The 15,822-nt window shown below is 47.8% G+C and overlaps 5 protein-coding genes and 1 pseudogene across 6 annotated transcripts in view; 2 read left to right on the forward strand and 4 right to left on the reverse strand.

Moving 5' to 3' along the window:
- The first annotated feature begins 1,764 nt into the window (after positions 1 to 1,764).
- On the forward strand, positions 1,765 to 2,128 carry LOC148453368 (histone H4). Its single transcript, XM_088462170.1, has one exon. It carries the CDS (start codon positions 1,788 to 1,790, stop codon positions 2,097 to 2,099), a length of 312 nt encoding a protein of 103 aa, XP_088318296.1. The 5' UTR covers positions 1,765 to 1,787; the 3' UTR covers positions 2,100 to 2,128.
- Positions 2,129 to 3,207: 1,079 nt separating this feature from the next.
- On the reverse strand, positions 3,208 to 3,656 carry LOC148453369 (histone H2A type 1). The gene has a single exon (XM_088462219.1). It carries the CDS (start codon positions 3,653 to 3,655, stop codon positions 3,263 to 3,265), a length of 393 nt encoding a protein of 130 aa, XP_088318345.1. The 5' UTR covers position 3,656; the 3' UTR covers positions 3,208 to 3,262.
- A 3,874-nt stretch (positions 3,657 to 7,530) lies between these two features.
- On the reverse strand, positions 7,531 to 8,799 carry LOC148453370 (uncharacterized). Its single transcript, XM_088462225.1, has one exon. The coding sequence runs from the start codon at positions 8,782 to 8,784 to the stop codon at positions 7,531 to 7,533; it is 1,254 nt and encodes a 417-aa protein (XP_088318351.1). The 5' UTR covers positions 8,785 to 8,799.
- Positions 8,800 to 9,469: 670 nt separating this feature from the next.
- LOC148453371 (U2 spliceosomal RNA) lies at positions 9,470 to 9,569 on the reverse strand (annotated as a pseudogene).
- Positions 9,570 to 9,845: 276 nt separating this feature from the next.
- Positions 9,846 to 10,318, forward strand: LOC148453372 (histone H2B 1.1-like). Its single transcript, XM_088462174.1, has one exon. It carries the CDS (start codon positions 9,883 to 9,885, stop codon positions 10,261 to 10,263), a length of 381 nt encoding a protein of 126 aa, XP_088318300.1. The 5' UTR covers positions 9,846 to 9,882; the 3' UTR covers positions 10,264 to 10,318.
- Positions 10,319 to 13,123: 2,805 nt separating this feature from the next.
- The window catches only part of LOC148453373 (histone H2A type 1-like), a 31,090-nt gene continuing 28,391 nt past the window's right edge, over positions 13,124 to 15,822 (reverse strand). Inside the window, exon 2 of one of the 2 annotated variants that reach the window (XM_088462204.1) lies at positions 13,124 to 13,431. In XM_088462204.1, coding sequence (XP_088318330.1) covers positions 13,353 to 13,431 — 79 coding nt within the window. In that variant the 3' untranslated portion in view covers positions 13,124 to 13,352. The remainder of the gene's footprint in view (positions 13,432 to 15,822) is intronic. The other variant, XM_088462202.1, reaches the window with a different exon arrangement.

A 15,822-nucleotide genomic window follows, 5' to 3' on the forward strand; every position in this document is an offset into this window, starting at 1 on the left:
TATCTCTTCTGCCTGACACCCAGTTTCTTATCACAGACACAATCAGACGTTAACAGTAGATAGAGGCTTGCACTCACGCTGAGGTGTGTTTCTCAGAGGGTGTCTCAGCTTTGGAAAGTTATCGAAAAAAAATATATATACACACACTGTATGCTAGGAAGTGGGATAACTGCATTTTTAATGTGGTAGCAGATATCATGGCTACACATCCTCACAGTAAAATCTGAAGCAATAGCAGCACCGTGTGATCGAATAATATTTAATCGCTTGTAGTGGTGGGATAACTGGCTGCTATTTCTCCCGCTCTCACTAATAAGGATTATGCCGGCAGCATTACGTTAATCGCTTGTAGCAAGAGTAGATAACCTGTGGCACATTAGCTGCTGGTGAACTACACAGAAGTCTCCTATCCAGCATGCACTGATGGCTAAGGGAACAATTAGACTGACAACATTTACATGTAGCCGAGAAGAACTCCCCCTTTATGTGTTTGCGGTTGAAGGACACTGCGCTATTATAAGACCTATAATTATGTAAAGCGCACAATGGCTATCATCTCTCCCGCTAAATCGGCCATGAATTCGCACTTTAGGGACAGGATGGGTGGCTTGTGTTATGGTGGAAATAAGATCTAGAAGTAACATCACTAGCTCTTAGCTGGCTTGTGGCTCCTTAGGTAGCCGCAGTAGTACGGCCTCCCTGAGCGATGTTCACTCCACTGAGCAACTGGTTTAACCGAGGGAGGCTGTGAATTATGAAACCGGGGGATCATTCTGTCGTTAAAAAATAATAAAGCTATTAAATAACCGAGTATTAACAACACGCCCCCACACCCCAAGATTGAGACATTGAATGGTGATGTTTGAGCCCAGGAGGCTTTACATGGTTACCCACTAAATACAGTACAAGCGAATCACAAAGAAGTCCCTAGAGAACACGTCGTGCGTTTAGAGCTCTGCCGAGAAAGGGTGGGTGGCTCTGAAAAGAGCCTTTGGTGTGATACGGAAGAGGCTGCGGTTGTTTGTCCATTACTTCTTAGCCGCTGCTTTCTTGGGCTTAGCCGCCTTCTTGGCCGGACTCTTGGCAGTTTTGGGCTTAGCCGCCTTCTTGGCCGGACTCTTGGCAGTTTTGGGCTTCGCTGCCTTCTTGGCCGGACTCTTGGCCGCCTTTTTAGGCTTCACGGCTTTAGGCTTCTTTGGGCTTTTGGCAGCAGCCGCCTTTGATGGTTTATTTACTTTCTTCTGGCTCTTAGCAGCACTCGGAGCTTTCTTGGGCTTCTTCTTCTTCGGGGATTTGGCCACTTTCTTTGCCGCAGGCTTCTTGGGCTTCAGAGACTTCTGAGCAGCCTTCTTGCTTTCCACCGGCTTCTTACGGAGCCTGAAGCGCCGGTGCCTTTCACCTGAGTGAGGGTTCCTTTGGTCACCAGACTCTTCACACCCAGCTTGACGCGGCTGTTATTCTTCTCCACATCGTAGCCTCCCGCAGCCAGAGCCTTCTTTAAGGCGGCAAGCGAAACCCCACTGCGCTCTTTAGGATGAGTCTAAGGATGCGTTTTTGTATACATTAAAATTAATAATTGTACTAGAGGGGTCGTCCCGAAACTGATATTGTCCCTATATTAAATGTGTCACAAGGTGCAGGATGTGACGCACAGGAGGACTCCTCCCTCATAGCCCAGAAGTTTCCTACTAGGTCCGCCCGCACTGTATAAGAGGAGGACTTTGCCGAGGTGTTCGTATGTTTTTTTTTTTATTTCGACTGAGTGAAAGCGGTGATCAGGAAGCAGCATGTCTGGTAGAGGAAAAGGCGGAAAGGGGCTCGGAAAAGGAGGCGCTAAGCGGCACAGGAAGGTGCTTCGGGATAACATCCAAGGAATTACTAAGCCCGCCATCCGTCGTCTAGCCCGGAGAGGAGGCGTGAAGCGCATCTCCGGTCTCATTTATGAAGAGACCCGAGGGGTGTTGAAGGTCTTCCTGGAGAACGTTATACGGGACGCCGTCACCTACACCGAGCACGCCAAGCGGAAAACTGTCACCGCTATGGATGTGGTGTATGCTCTGAAACGCCAGGGCCGCACACTCTATGGATTCGGAGGCTGAATACTAATGCACATCTAAAATTACTTCTCCCACAAAGGCTCTTTTAAGGGCCGCCCATCTCTTCTGTGAGAGCGCTATTGTAACGCACTGGTAATGTTTGTAATAGCTCCTGTGTACATAGTGAAGTATGTCTATTTAATTCGCTTGCTGACATGAGGAAAGAAATATGGGGAGGTACTGTATGTTCTACATAAAAAAAAATGGTTGCATAACCCTTTCTTTCATTTTGCAGCAGCAGGTTCTTTCCGTGTATGAAGGGAAACCATCTCACAGGTTTGGTAGGTTATCAACATTGTAACCTTTATATAGAATTTAAAGTTTGTGCATTGTTGAATAGGGATCTGGATTCAATGGACAAAACTGGCTGTTAATATGTCCTGCTCACACTGATAAGAATTACACAGGCCGGCTAATATGGTTATAGCAAATTAATATTCAACCGTTACTACGATGGATGGAAAGAAATCACCGCCATATTCCAGCGCAGGACGCAGGTAATTTCCTCCCTCTCAATCTGGAAGAGTCAGCTTTGATATTATAGACGGGGTTTTTGAAATTTTCAAACGGTTACTTAAAACCAGTCAGTGTAGGGGGAATGAATACATCTTCCAATCAGCGTACAACATAATGTAGAGGTAGAATTGCTATAAGACATTCCCTGATCCCATTGTTTTGCCTGAATTTTCTTCTTTAAAATATGGACACGACCATTGCCGACAGGGCGTAAATCCATCGGCAGGAAAGCTCCCCGCAAGCAGCTGGCAACTAAAGCTGCTCCTTAAGTAGCCGCATAGCTAGCAGCGCCGCGGTATTCTGTAGTACCCGCATCTTCCTGCCAGCCTTTCGCTGCCTTGGACAACCAATCAGCTCCTGTCATTTTAGACAGTTTGAAAAATGAGTTAAGAGCTGATTGGTTGGTACTTTTTCTCTCTCCAAACTTTGATAAATCTCCCCCTAAAGCTCTTCAGAGCCTGCTAGAGTGTTATGGTATCAACTCCACCCCCTCTTGATCTATGCGGTTTATATGTGAGCTCAGTGCACTAAATTATAAATTTTAAATCGGGCTCATATACTCGCATTGGAAATCAGCTCTTCAGGGACGGGTTGGGTGGCTCTGAAAAGAGCCTTTGTGTTATGGTGGGAACAAATATCTAGCAGTAACTTTACTTGCTCTTAGCGGACTTGTGGCTCTCGGTCTTCTTGGGCAGCAGTACAGCCTGGATGTTGGGCAGGACGCCTCCCTGGGCGATAGTCACCCCACCGAGCAACTTGTTTAGTTCTTCGTCATTGCGCACAGCCAACTGTAGGTGGCGGGGGATGATGCGAGTCTTCTTGTTATCTCGGGCGGCGTTTCCGGCAAGTTCTAGAATCTCAGCCGTCAGATACTCGAGCACTGCGGCCAGATACACTGGGGCTCCGGCTCCCACACGCTCAGCATAGTTTCCCTTCCTCAGTAGACGGTGGACGCGACCTACCGGAAATTGGAGTCCGGCCCGAGATGAACGAGTCTTAGCCTTTGCCCTGGTCTTACCGCCTTGTTTCCCTCTTCCAGACATGCTCGAGCCACACAGATTTTTGATTGAAAAAAGCATTCTTTATTAACATAAAGATGGCAAAAAACATACATAAATCACACATACAAGTGTACTGTGTCGCAGCACAGCTTAAACCCAATACACTATCAAACATAATCAAACATACAATATAATACATTGCAAAACATATAGCACAAGGCATCCTATACTATACATAATACTTTGCATTATTCATTCACTACTTAAACAAAAACAACGATCAACAAGGTCTATGGGTGTGGAGGGTAGAGGGGAAGGGAGGGGGGGATCACAGAACTGAAGTTTTTATTGAAAGACAGACACATATATGGGAAGGGTGAATAAATAGAAAGACATATCAACAAAACATCAGTCTCTGTGAAAAATGGGGGAAGGGGCCACCGTCCCAGTCCTTGTTGGACAATCAAGCATGGGGGGAGGGGGCAGAAGAAGGGGGGTTTAGTCCTCTTCTTCCTCAGGGCTGTCCATGATGGAATAGTCTCTTAGCAGGCTGTGAATCAGCCTGCGACAGTCCTGGATAGACATCCTCTCCCTCCGCAGAATGAGGCGATTCCTGGCAAGCCACAAAGCGTCCTTAACACAGTTCATAAGGCGCCAGGCCTCCTGGATTGCCCCATAGGTGTGGGTGCCAGGAAACAGTCCGTAAAGTACCGAGTGGTACGAAAGGTTGCTCCTTGGCACACAGTCTTTGAGTTCATTTTCCAGGGCATCTAACAACAACTGTGCATAAGTACAGTCCCAAAACAAGTGCATAGATGTTTCCTCGTGAGAGATGCACCAGGGGCAATGTCTGTACCTGCACAGGTTACGGGAGTGCATGAATGTCCTTAGGGGCAGACCCCCTTGGATTGCCATCCATGACATGTCCTTGTGTCTATTTGTGAGCCTTTTGGAGGCCACATTGTCCCATACCTGCTTGGCAGTTGCTGAAGGGAGCCCTGGAATAGGCTCCATAACGTCTTTTGCTCTGATGAGCTTGTGGATAGTCTTTGGTTTCCACAAGTCAGGTTTAACTCCCTCCAGTTGGTGCTCCCTCACAAACTTGGACACATCCAGGTAGAACCAGGGAGTGTTCCAGTTGTAAGGGATGGAGCTGTCCCACTTAGCCCAGCCTAGGGCCCTCCAAAGGGGTAGGAGGAAAAAGCGAGACATGGAGTTTCCTGCAGAGTCATTATCAGTCTCGCACAAAGTCCTGCGGATACAGTTGCAAACAAAGAAGGCTCGCAGCATGGTGGGGATATCTGGTATTCCCTTTCCACCTTTGAGGGGCTCCTTGTACATAACTGTCCGCTTTACTCTGTCCATCTTGGAGCCCCAGATGAAGTGAAACACTGCCCTTGTGATGGCCCTGCAGACCGTGACCAGAGGTGGCCAGGCCTGCGCTGTGTACTGCAGAACGGGAAGGATCTCGTTGCGCAGTACAAGTGCTTTTCCTTCGATGGTAAGGTCTCTGAGGCTCCACAGTCCAATTTTTTGCCTTACAGTGGCAAGTCTTTCGTCCCAGCACTTCAGGGCCGCACCCTCACCACAAAGCCAGACTCCCAGAATTTTGATGAAGTCCGGCTTGACAGCAAAGGGGAATGGAGCGGAGGATGACAGGTGCCACTGCCCGAACAGCATAGCCTCTGACTTCCCGCAGTTGACTTTTGCCCCTGAAGCTCGGCCGAAGCTCTCGCAGGTCTGGACGAGTGCTGTCACCGAACTCTGGTCAGCGCAGAAGACAGTGACGTCGTCCATGTACAGCGAACACTTGGCCTCTCTACGGTCTGGACCCGGTGCGATGACCCCTCTGATCTCTGGTTTCCGTCTGATGCATACAGCCAGGAGCTCTATAACACAAACAAAAAGAAGAGGTGAAAGAGGGCAGCCTTGTCTGACCCCGGATAGAATAGGAAAGGGGTCAGTCTTCCAGCCATTCACCAACACCGAGCTGTGAATATCAAGGTACATCAGGTTAACATACGTGCAAAACATTTCACCAAGCCCAAACCTCTGCAGGACCCTACCCATCAACTCATGTGAGACACGGTCAAAGGCCTTCTCCTGGTCAAGGCTGACCAGAGCCGCATGCACGTTCCGGTCCTTGATGTAATGGACCGTGTCTCTGAGGAGGGCAAGGCTATCTGCAATCCTGCGGCCAGGAATGCCGCAGGTCTGGTCCGGGTGAATGATCTGTCCGATGACAGCCTTCAGCCTGTTGGCAAGTACCTTGGCCAGGATCTTGTAGTCCACGTTCAGGAGAGAGATGGGCCTCCAATTTTTCAGCTCACATCTCTCCCCCTTACGCTTATACAAGATCGTGATCAGTCCCTCCCTCAGTGAAGGAGGCATTTTGCCCTCCACCACCATCTCCTTGTACAGCTCGAGCAGGTCCGGGCCAATGAGGTCCCACAGCGCTACATAGAGCTCTGCTGGGAGACCATCACTGCCCGGGGTCCTGCCCTGCCTAAAGGATTTAGCGGCAGAGTGCAACTCCTCCAACACCAAGGGAGCATCCATGGCTGCTTTACCTGCAGGATCAATAGTGTTAGTGATACCTGACAGGAACTCATCAGCCACAGCACTGTCCGTCGTCTTTGGGGAGTAGAGGTCGCCATAGTAGTCCGTGATGACCTTCATGACGCCCTCCTTCCCCTGCCTGGGAATACCGGTCTCATCTCGCAGCTCAGTCAGGGGCGTGTGGCCAGAGTGGAGTTTCCTGAAAAAGAAAGAGTTACATTTCTCACCCTTCTCCAGGTTCTCCACCTTGGAACGGAAGACGATGCGTCTGGATTCCTCCTCGAAGTGCCCTTTCAGGCTCTTTTTGGTCTCCTCCAGATCATCTCTCACGTCCCAGCCGCACCGTTGGAGGTCCTGCAGGGACTGCAGTTGTCTCTGCAGTCCCTTGAAGTTCCTCTTTCGGTCGCACGCCTGTTGTCTTCCTTTGACCTGAAAGAAACTGCGAATGTTAGCCTTAACATATTCCCACCAATCACTCATGCATTCAAAATAACATTTATCATTCTTCCATGTGATGTAGGCATCCTTCAGCTCGGCCAGCACCTCCTCCCTTTCCAGCAGAGCACAGTTCAACTTCCAGGAGCCTGGGCCAGGAGGACAACCATTGCCCAGGTCTCCTTGGAAGAGAATGGCTCTGTGGTCAGAGAAGAAGCAGGGAACCATAGCATGCCTGTTCTGCTTCACTGCTCTAGAGGTAAACACAAAGTCAATGCGGGAATGCACCGAGCCATCGGGGCGGCTCCACGTGTAATTCATGGAGCCAGCCCCCATGGAGCCCACAGCATCCCGCAGAGAAGCTTCGGTTACCATTTCTATGAGCAGTTTAGATGTCAAATCAAGCTTAGCAGTGTTGCAGGTGCTGCGTCCATCCTCCTCCATGGGGCAGTTGAAATCTCCGGCCATCACTACTGCCATAGTGGTTGCGAGCTGCAGCCGCAGGGTCTGGAAAAGCTCCAAACGCTCATTCTTACCAGGGGGTGCATACACACAGATTAGCCTAATAGGCTCACCTGCCCAGGAGCCGTCTACGATAAGCAATCTGCCGCAGACGAGCTCCTGAACAGAATCTAGTGTGAAGAGGCTCCCCCTAATAAGAATGGCGACCCCTGCAGACTTACACTCACCCCCACCAGACCAATAGGACGGACCGTGAGACCACTGCCGGCCCAGATGTCTATAAGACCTGGAAAAAGGAATAGAGCATTCCTGCAACATGTAAACATCACATTTCTGGGTATCTAAAAATGCAAACACAGACTGTCTTCTAAACTTATCCTTAATACTCCTCACATTAATGGTAAAAAGGGAAAAAGACACCATTAGTTGGGAGAAAAAAGGTTAGAACACGGAAAATACATTTAGCTACCACTCTTGTCGGGCGGTGCTTCCTCTTGAACGGTTGCTGGGTCGCCCTGTTGGGGCGGCTGCATACAGCTCTGGATCAGCTGTTCGATTAAGTTGTCAGCATTCAGGTCAGGTACTACCTCCTCCACGAGGCTTTCCACCATCGCCTCCATCTCGTCCTCTAGTGGAAGAGGGTTCTCGACCTGTTCTACCGCCAACTTCTTGGAAGGGTCGGGGTCAGCAGCTGGGCTGTCAAACTCCTTTCGCTTCCTGCTCGACTGTTGAGTGCCTGCAGAGGATACAAGAGGGGGAAACTCTTCCTCGGAGAGGAGAGAGACAGGGGGGGTGGAAGAGACAGTGGGATGGAGAAGGGAGCGGGAGGGAGAGGGGGGAGGGGTTGTGCCAGCAGTGGGGGTGGGAGTTGCTGTCACAGTGGGAGGAGGGCGTGGGGTAGGATGGGTGGGAAGGGGTGGGGTAGGAAGGGTAGGACGGGTGCGGGGGGGTGGGGTGGGGGTGGAAGGTTTCTTACCCTCCTGGCGCCTCTGCTGGCCTTGTCCAGTCACTGCTGCCACGTAGGATTTTGCCTTATTGGGGCAGTCTCTGTAGACATGGTTCACCTCCCCACAGAGGTTGCATGTCTTCTGGGTGGGGCAATCCTTGGTGTCGTGTCCCGCCACCTTGCACTTCTTGCAGGCTGCCACCTTGCAGTCTCTCCCAATGTGATCCTTCCCACCGCAGGTCTTGCAGATCCGCGGCTGGTCCGGATAACTGAGAAATCCAGCAGATGCGCCCAGGGAGAAGAACTGTGGCAGGTGCACAACTCCATCGGGGCTCCAGTTGTCTTTTAGGAGCTTGACGATGACAGCCCACTTGCCTGTCCAGAAGCCATTCCTGTCCAGGATCTTGGAGGGCTCCTTGATCACCGTGCAGAAACGGCTGAGGAAGGTGGCGATGTCCTTGCCAGGCGTGTGTGGGTTCCGCATTGAAACCGTCACCCGCCTCTCCTCTCTTTGGATAGGGCAATTGCCCACAAAGCGAGAGAAAGGGGATTCAGGCCTCGCCGCTTTCACCGCTTCCCAGTACCTCTTGCAGATTGCAATGGAGGCAAAGGTCACGTAAAAGATGCCCTTGATGTAATTCTGTATGCTGAGGGTTTCAGCAGTCGAGAACCCCTGTTCAAGGATCATCTTTTTGCCGAAGGTCTCCGTTGTCATATCCGGCATCTTTCCCTCCACTTCCTTCAGCTTCATGACCACGGTCTGCCTCATCCAGGGCTCCAAGGCTGGGGTACCCTTGGGCTGGGTCTGGCTGGGCTTCTCGGGGGCTGTTGCTGGAGGGGCGGTGGAGGTGGATGGGACCTGGTCGGGCAGAGATTCGGCCGGCTTCGGTCCCTTCTTTCCCGTCTTCTTCCTGGCGGAGGTGGCTGGAGCGGAGGCTGAGGCTGGCACCGGGGTGGGGGCAGCTGAGGCCATCTCTCCTGCTTCTTGCCCGGGGTCGAAGTTGGGCTGGAGAAGGGTCTGCGGCGGTCGGAGGTCGGAAGTCACTTTCGCAGAGGGCAGAGCAAACAAGTCTAACCCAATGCCAGTCGAAGTCCTTCCTCTTCGCGGTCGCAGGGTCTGGTCGCCGCTGGTCGGAGGTCGGGAGACGGCTTCGCAGAGGGCAGAGCAAACAAGTCTAGCCCAATGCTGGTCGAAGTCCTTCCTCTTCGCAGGGTCTGGTCGTCGCTGGTCGGAGGTCGGTTTCACAGAGGGCAGAGCAAACAAGTCTGACCCTCTGCTACTTGTAGTCCTTCCTCGTCGCAGTCGGCAGTCTGGGGGACGCTGGTCAGAGCTTGGCAGTCGCTTCTTCAGAGGGCAGAGCAGCAAGTCTAACCCTCGGCAAGTCGAATCCTTCTTCCTCTCAGCAGTCCTCTTTCAGCTTCCTCGGCCGGTGCAGGTCCAGAAAAAATGCGGCAGCAGGTACTCTGGAGCCCGAGTGTAGTCACAGTCCAGTCAGTCAGCACTGATAAGAACAGATACTACACTTGATCTTAGCCAAAAGGCCGAGAAGCGAGCCACACAGATACAAAGTTATACACGCTATAAAGATGAGGTAATGGGTCTATAACGTCGCCCTCCTCCTTACCTATATATACTAATATGGTATCCTGTACTTGCTCTGTGATTGGTTAGCTTACACAATCAACAAATGTAGGGTGGGGTTATGATGCCGTTCAACATCACATGATACGTCTACCCAATAGTGCAGTCTGCAGGGGTGAAGCCTCATTTGCATGGGTTGTCAATAAATAGAGCAGTTTCTGGGCGTTGATGGTCACATTTGTATTTTCTTGCTTTGTAAAGCTGTAGAGAGAGAGTTCATTGATAATGCCTGATCCAGCCAAATCTGCTCCGGCGGCCAAGAAAGGCTCAAAGAAAGCGGTGACTAAGACCCAGAAGAAAGATGGGAAGAAGCGTAGGAAGACCAGGAAGGAGAGTTACGCCATTTACGTCTACAAGGTGCTGAAGCAGGTGCATCCTGATACTGGCATCTCCTCTAAGGCTATGGGCATCATGAACTCTTTTGTGAATGATATTTTTGAACGCATTGCAGGGGAAGCTTCCCGCCTGGCTCATTACAACAAGCGCTCCACCATCACTTCCCGGGAGATCCAAACCGCTGTACGTCTGCTGTTGCCGGGAGAGTTGGCCAAGCACGCCGTGTCTGAGGGCACCAAGGCCGTCACCAAATACACCAGCGCCAAGTGATCTGCTTTCCTTCTCCCTCCCACATCAACACAAAGGCTCTTTTAAGAGCCGCCCACCTCCTCTCTAATCGGGCTGTAGCTATTGCTGTGACTCCTGTACTGGGCTGATAGGAACGTGCTGTTTTCGATTCTTCTATGTTTTAACTTATATTTGATCAAAAAAATTGATATGGCGATTTCACTCATGTACATTCTGTATCCTTTATGTAGGTGTTGGCGCTCAGCTAGAACAGTTATTGAATTTTTGCTTTTTAATCTGTCGGAAATTGAACATTGGCAGCAGCAGCGACCTCATGTGGTCACTGGAGGAATAGTGGTTAAGTTTAAACTTCGTTTATAGTCTCATCTGCACTATCTGTCCCCAGTATTATACTAGTACAGCTTTAATGTCAGCTGAGTTCAATAAAGCTTTAGATTATCCCCTTCATTTGCCAATAATTGGAGGTGGGAGACTCATTTAATTAAAACCACAAACTATTGTTAGTTCATTTTATTTAAATACATATAAAGATTTATACAATCTACTTTTAATGTCTATACCTCACAGTGTGCTGATGGTTATCCTTATAAAGTGCACAATGCTTCCAAAGTTTCTGAGCATAGTGGGACGCCCGCTGCTACCCTCATATCTGTCCAGCGTAAACATCAGTAATATTGATGCAGATCGGGCAGCCATGCATCATACTGTAGTTGGCAAGTCTGACCAGCAGCAAACACTGCAGCTCTCATGCTGCGTAGGAGATCACAATGGATAATTTATGCACACCGCTGAAACAGGTAGACACCTGTGTTTACTTAACAACCCCCAGTTACCTCCCCCAAACCCTGGCTACCTGGCACTCACTTTGCAAATGTAATTATCGCTAAAAGATCGCTGCATGTGCATCTTGCATACACGTACAACGGCAAACAATCGCTCAATCTGCGTAAATATCGGCATTGCCTACTTCTCTGAATCAGGCCCACTGTGCAAGGTAAAGTGGATTTAAGCAAGTTCATCTGTGCTGTCTGAATCATCTAAAGAGGCTTACATGTAATACATTCCTGATTTAAAGTGCTAAAGCATATACTGGAAATTGGTTTAAAATCCTGACAGGAAGTACCCAAGCATCATAAACCTTACCTGACATAAAGAATACCACAAAGTCTTTTGACTCATCCGGTTCCTCAGCTTCCTCAAAAATAAGCCCAAAAAACAAACACCAAATTTAAGAAAAAAAAAAAAAAAACAAATTAGAAAAAACACCCCAATTCTACTTGTTATCAGCGGAATTGGCAACAATGGGCCTGGCCAGCAAGGAACATTTTGAGAACAAGACCTGAACTGGGACCCCAGCCCATAATGGCAAGACTGAGTTGTGGTCCCGAGTGCTGGGAGTCTGCAGAGAACCTCCAGGTAGGTAATGAGACCTGGGATAGGAATTTATGTATTGATTACAAGTTTTTTTTTAACATGTCAACATTCTGACCGAACATGATGACTACATACCCTTTTGGAACAGGATGACTAGGAGTTACAGATCTTGGATTTGTTCAGAGACTGTACCCTAACATAGTCCTCTGACTTTGCTGCTGTGTGTACTAACCAGATGTGGGATTAGATTATCATTGAGATCTGCATATCTGGCAGAAGAGTAAACAGAGTGTTAAGGAGATCAGGGCAGTGCTCCAGCATTCTTGAGATAGGACATTTGCACTGTAGTTCAGTGGGGTAGGCAGCTTTTGATGTGAGGGGCAGCAAAGAGGCAAAAACAAAAGCCCCCCGGGCATTTAAATATGAAAATATCAAAATGTGAATACATTATTTCCAGCCAAACTGCACCACTATTTACACCTAGCAATACAATAAAACTAGGGATGTGCAGGCTCGGATAGGTTCGAGTTTGCACGTGGAGTTCGGATTTTTCCCTCCAAAAAAACGGAACTCAGAAAGAGGCAAAACGTCATCTTGCATGGACGAACATCATCATTCCTGGACAAAAGTGTGAGAAAGCTCTGTCCCTGCGAATCCCCTTTGGAGCCTTATCCCGGTATTTTCGCAAAAAATACAGATTAAGTGCTCGCGCATGCATCGACCGGTCGCCGCTGCTCCCCCCTGGCACTAAGCTTGACCCCCCTCTCCCTTAATTACACTTACCTGCATGCTCCATACCTCCAGTCAGGTGATCTCCCATACTGCACTGGGACCCAATCACCTGATGACCGGGCAGCAGTGCACTATGGGAGACCAGCTGACTGGAGGTGGAATCATCACCGAAGGCCCGATCACCGGTCCCTGGAGTCAGGTAAGTAATTTTTATTTTTTTTAAACTATTTTTTTTTCTTTTTTTTACAGTAATCAGCTTGCGGTCTGTTTAGACCACACAGCTGATTACAAGGACTGACTCCCGTCTCTTCTCTCCCATTAGAGCAGGCCAGGAGTCCGGTAACCCGGGGAGACCCTGGATAACACCACCTCCAGGTGGCGTTATTATCACAGGGCTTTCCCCGATATTTTTTCACATTTTATTTTTAGTAACTTTGGTCGATCACATTTCCCATTACAGTTATGGGAAATGCGATCTACAAATTCTACTCCAATTGCCCTGTAATAACAATAGGTGATGGTAAAATAATGTGAAAAGGGTGTGAAAACACCTTTTTTCACTTTTAGTCAAAATAATGTTAATAAATAGAGCCTTATGAGAGAATGATTTATCGTAAATACAAATATCTCATTTTATATCTCTCACATATATCATCTCTTTTATATTTTAGCTGTTTTAGGGTAAGTAGTCAGTAAAAGAGCAGCTCAGCCATAGCGGTGTAAGCAATAAAGGCTCCATGTTATTGCAGCTGTCTAAAAAGAATTCTTCTTACAAGAGAAAAAAACGCCCTTTATTATGCAATCATTGCCTTTACCTCATTAAATAATCTCAACCAATAAAAATAGAGAGGAATTTGATAAGCAGAGAATAACAACTTCCACTGGACATAAGAATATTGTCTGGGTGATGCAGTATCCAAAGTGCCGTACATCTGGCTCACTGTATCTGTCCTTCTCAATATAGTCCTTGTACACACAGAGACAGGGTCACTGCTTATGTGTAGTTATATGTAATATTGGTGTTGCAGCAGTAATGAGAGAGCCTCCCGTAGTGTTGGCTTCCACCCTCCTGAAGAAATACTCCTGTACAAAAGAGAAAAGAGTCACATTAGTTACCTTCATTATGCCTCACAGATATTAGAACGGGATCGGTATGATTCACCCAACAGCGGCTGCCCGACATGGGTGAAAATCCTGATCGTCCCAAAGGTAAGTATTCACTAACCTAAATCCCTCCCCCCAGTGCCTAACCCTAATCCCCCCCTCTAAGTGCCTAAACCTAACCCCCCCCCCCCTTCCCCACCACCTAAACCCATGTCCCCCGGAGGGGGTGCCTAACCCTGTCCCCCCGGGAGCCCTAAACCTAAACCCGGGCTCCCCGCACTCGGCATCACTTCGATCGGGATGCCAGTCTCCCGGCGTCGGTAAAATGACGGATGTCGCCTGTCATTTAACCCTCGCCGGGATAAAGCAGTCGGGAAGCCGGCTGTCGGGATTAGGTCCGCCGGCTTCCCGACTGCATACCATTAGAACAAGGTGTGGAGCTGCGCTAATAAAAAAATATATATTAAATAAGATTATAGAACACTGGTAGGGCAGTAAGTGTCATGGCCACATTCATAATAATGCTGATTATATATATATATATATATATATATATACATACATATATACACACACACATATATACATACATACACACACACACACACACACACACACACACAGTACTCGTAGGCAGGTGTGGAAAAAAATGCTGCAAAGTAAGAATGCTTTAAAAAAATAGAAGTGTTAATAGTTTATCTATCAATTTACAAAATGCAAAGTGAATGAACAGAAGAGAAATTTAAATCAAATCAATATTTGGTGTGACCACCCTTTGCCTTCAACACAGCATTAATTCTTCTAGGTACACTTGCACACAGTTTTTGAAGGAAATCGGCAGGGAGGTTGTTCCAAACACCTTGGAGAACTAACCACATATCTTCTGTGGACGTAAGCTTCCTCAAATCCTTTTGCCTCTTCGTGTAATCCCCGACTCGATGAAGTTGAGTTCAGGGCTCTGTGGGGGCCATATCATCACTTCCAGGACTCCTTGTTCTTCTTTACGCTGAAGATAGTACTTTATGACATTGGCTGTATGTTTGGGGTCATTGTCCTGCTGCAGAATAAATTTGGAGCCAATCAGACACCTTCCTGATGGTATTTAATGATGGATAAGTACCTGCCTGTATTTCTCAGTACTGAGGATACAATTAATCCTGAACAAATCCCCAATTCCTTTTGCTGAAATGTAGCCCCAAATTTGATAGGAACCTCCAACCATGCTTCACTGTTGCCTGTAGACACTCATTATTGTACCGCTCTCCAGCCCTTCAGCTCAGAACTGGCAGAAACCAGTGGGACCCAGGTACACCCATCTACTGTTTGGAGAAGTCTGGCCAGAAGGTGTCTTCGTGGAAGAATTGCGGCCAAGAACCATACCTTCGACGTGGGAACAAAGCCAAGCGATTCAGCTATGCAGAAATTTAAAAAAAAATATTTGGCTGTAATAGAAGACAGTTTCTTCACTGTACAATAATGAGTGTCTGGAGGCAGTGCAGTGAAGCATGGTGGAGGTTCCTTGCAAGTTTGGGGCTGCATTTCAGCTAATGGAGTAGGGGATTTGGTGAGGATTAATTGTGTCCTCAGTGCTGAGATATTCAGTATAAAGAAGAACAAGGAGTCCTGGAAGTGATGATATGGCCCTGATATAATCATCATAGAATCGGTCTGGGATTACATGAACAGACGAAACTTCTGTGGCTGTAGGCTTGCTCAGATCCTTCTGTGGTTAGTTCTCCAAGATGTTTGGAACAACAGCCCTGCCGAGTCCCTTCAAAAACTGTGTGCATTTTTTCCACACCTGCCTAAAACTTAAGCTCAATACTGTGTGTGTATATATATATATATTTCAAACAAAGGTTTTTGGACCATGTATGTCACGCCAAAATAGCTGTCAGGCTGAAGGCTGCGTGTTCCCGCTGAGGATGACAGACCTGCAGTTTGCTTGACCACCCTGGCTTACTTGTGCTAAGTACTCATTATACTGTCATACCTCCTCATGATTTATGGGTTAACACAATCTATGTAGGCATTTTTTTTCCATGCTGCTAAGTGTTCTATAAAAACCTCTTTTTAGCATTTAAAGCGAATGTGCTGGCTCTTTGTTTGAACTCTAAAGAATAAATTTATAAGCCATGCACTCCAATAATTGTGCAGCTGGGTTCTGTAATATAAAAAAAATTATATATATATATATATATATATATATACACACATATATATACATATATACACACACACACACACACACACACGATTTCCAGCCCCCCACAATATATTTAACATATTGTGTTTTTTACAAATGATATTAAAATATTACTGTTAAGAACATGTCTTGACACTTACTTCCCTACCAGTTTTCTATAACCT

The sequence above is a fragment of the Taudactylus pleione genome, unplaced genomic scaffold, assembly GCF_031769625.1.
Source record: "Taudactylus pleione unplaced genomic scaffold, aTauple2 ptg001161l, whole genome shotgun sequence".
Lineage (NCBI taxonomy): Eukaryota > Metazoa > Chordata > Amphibia > Anura > Myobatrachidae > Taudactylus > Taudactylus pleione.

What these genes read in the sequence shown, in the direction of transcription:
- LOC148453368 (XM_088462170.1), top strand. Translation starts at nt 1,788, where the DNA reads ATGTCTGGTAGAGGAAAAGGCGGAAAGGGGCTCGGAAAAGGAGGCGCT.
- LOC148453369 (XM_088462219.1), bottom strand. Translation starts at nt 3,655, where the DNA reads ATGTCTGGAAGAGGGAAACAAGGCGGTAAGACCAGGGCAAAGGCTAAG.
- LOC148453370 (XM_088462225.1), bottom strand. Translation starts at nt 8,784, where the DNA reads ATGAGGCAGACCGTGGTCATGAAGCTGAAGGAAGTGGAGGGAAAGATG.
- LOC148453372 (XM_088462174.1), top strand. Translation starts at nt 9,883, where the DNA reads ATGCCTGATCCAGCCAAATCTGCTCCGGCGGCCAAGAAAGGCTCAAAG.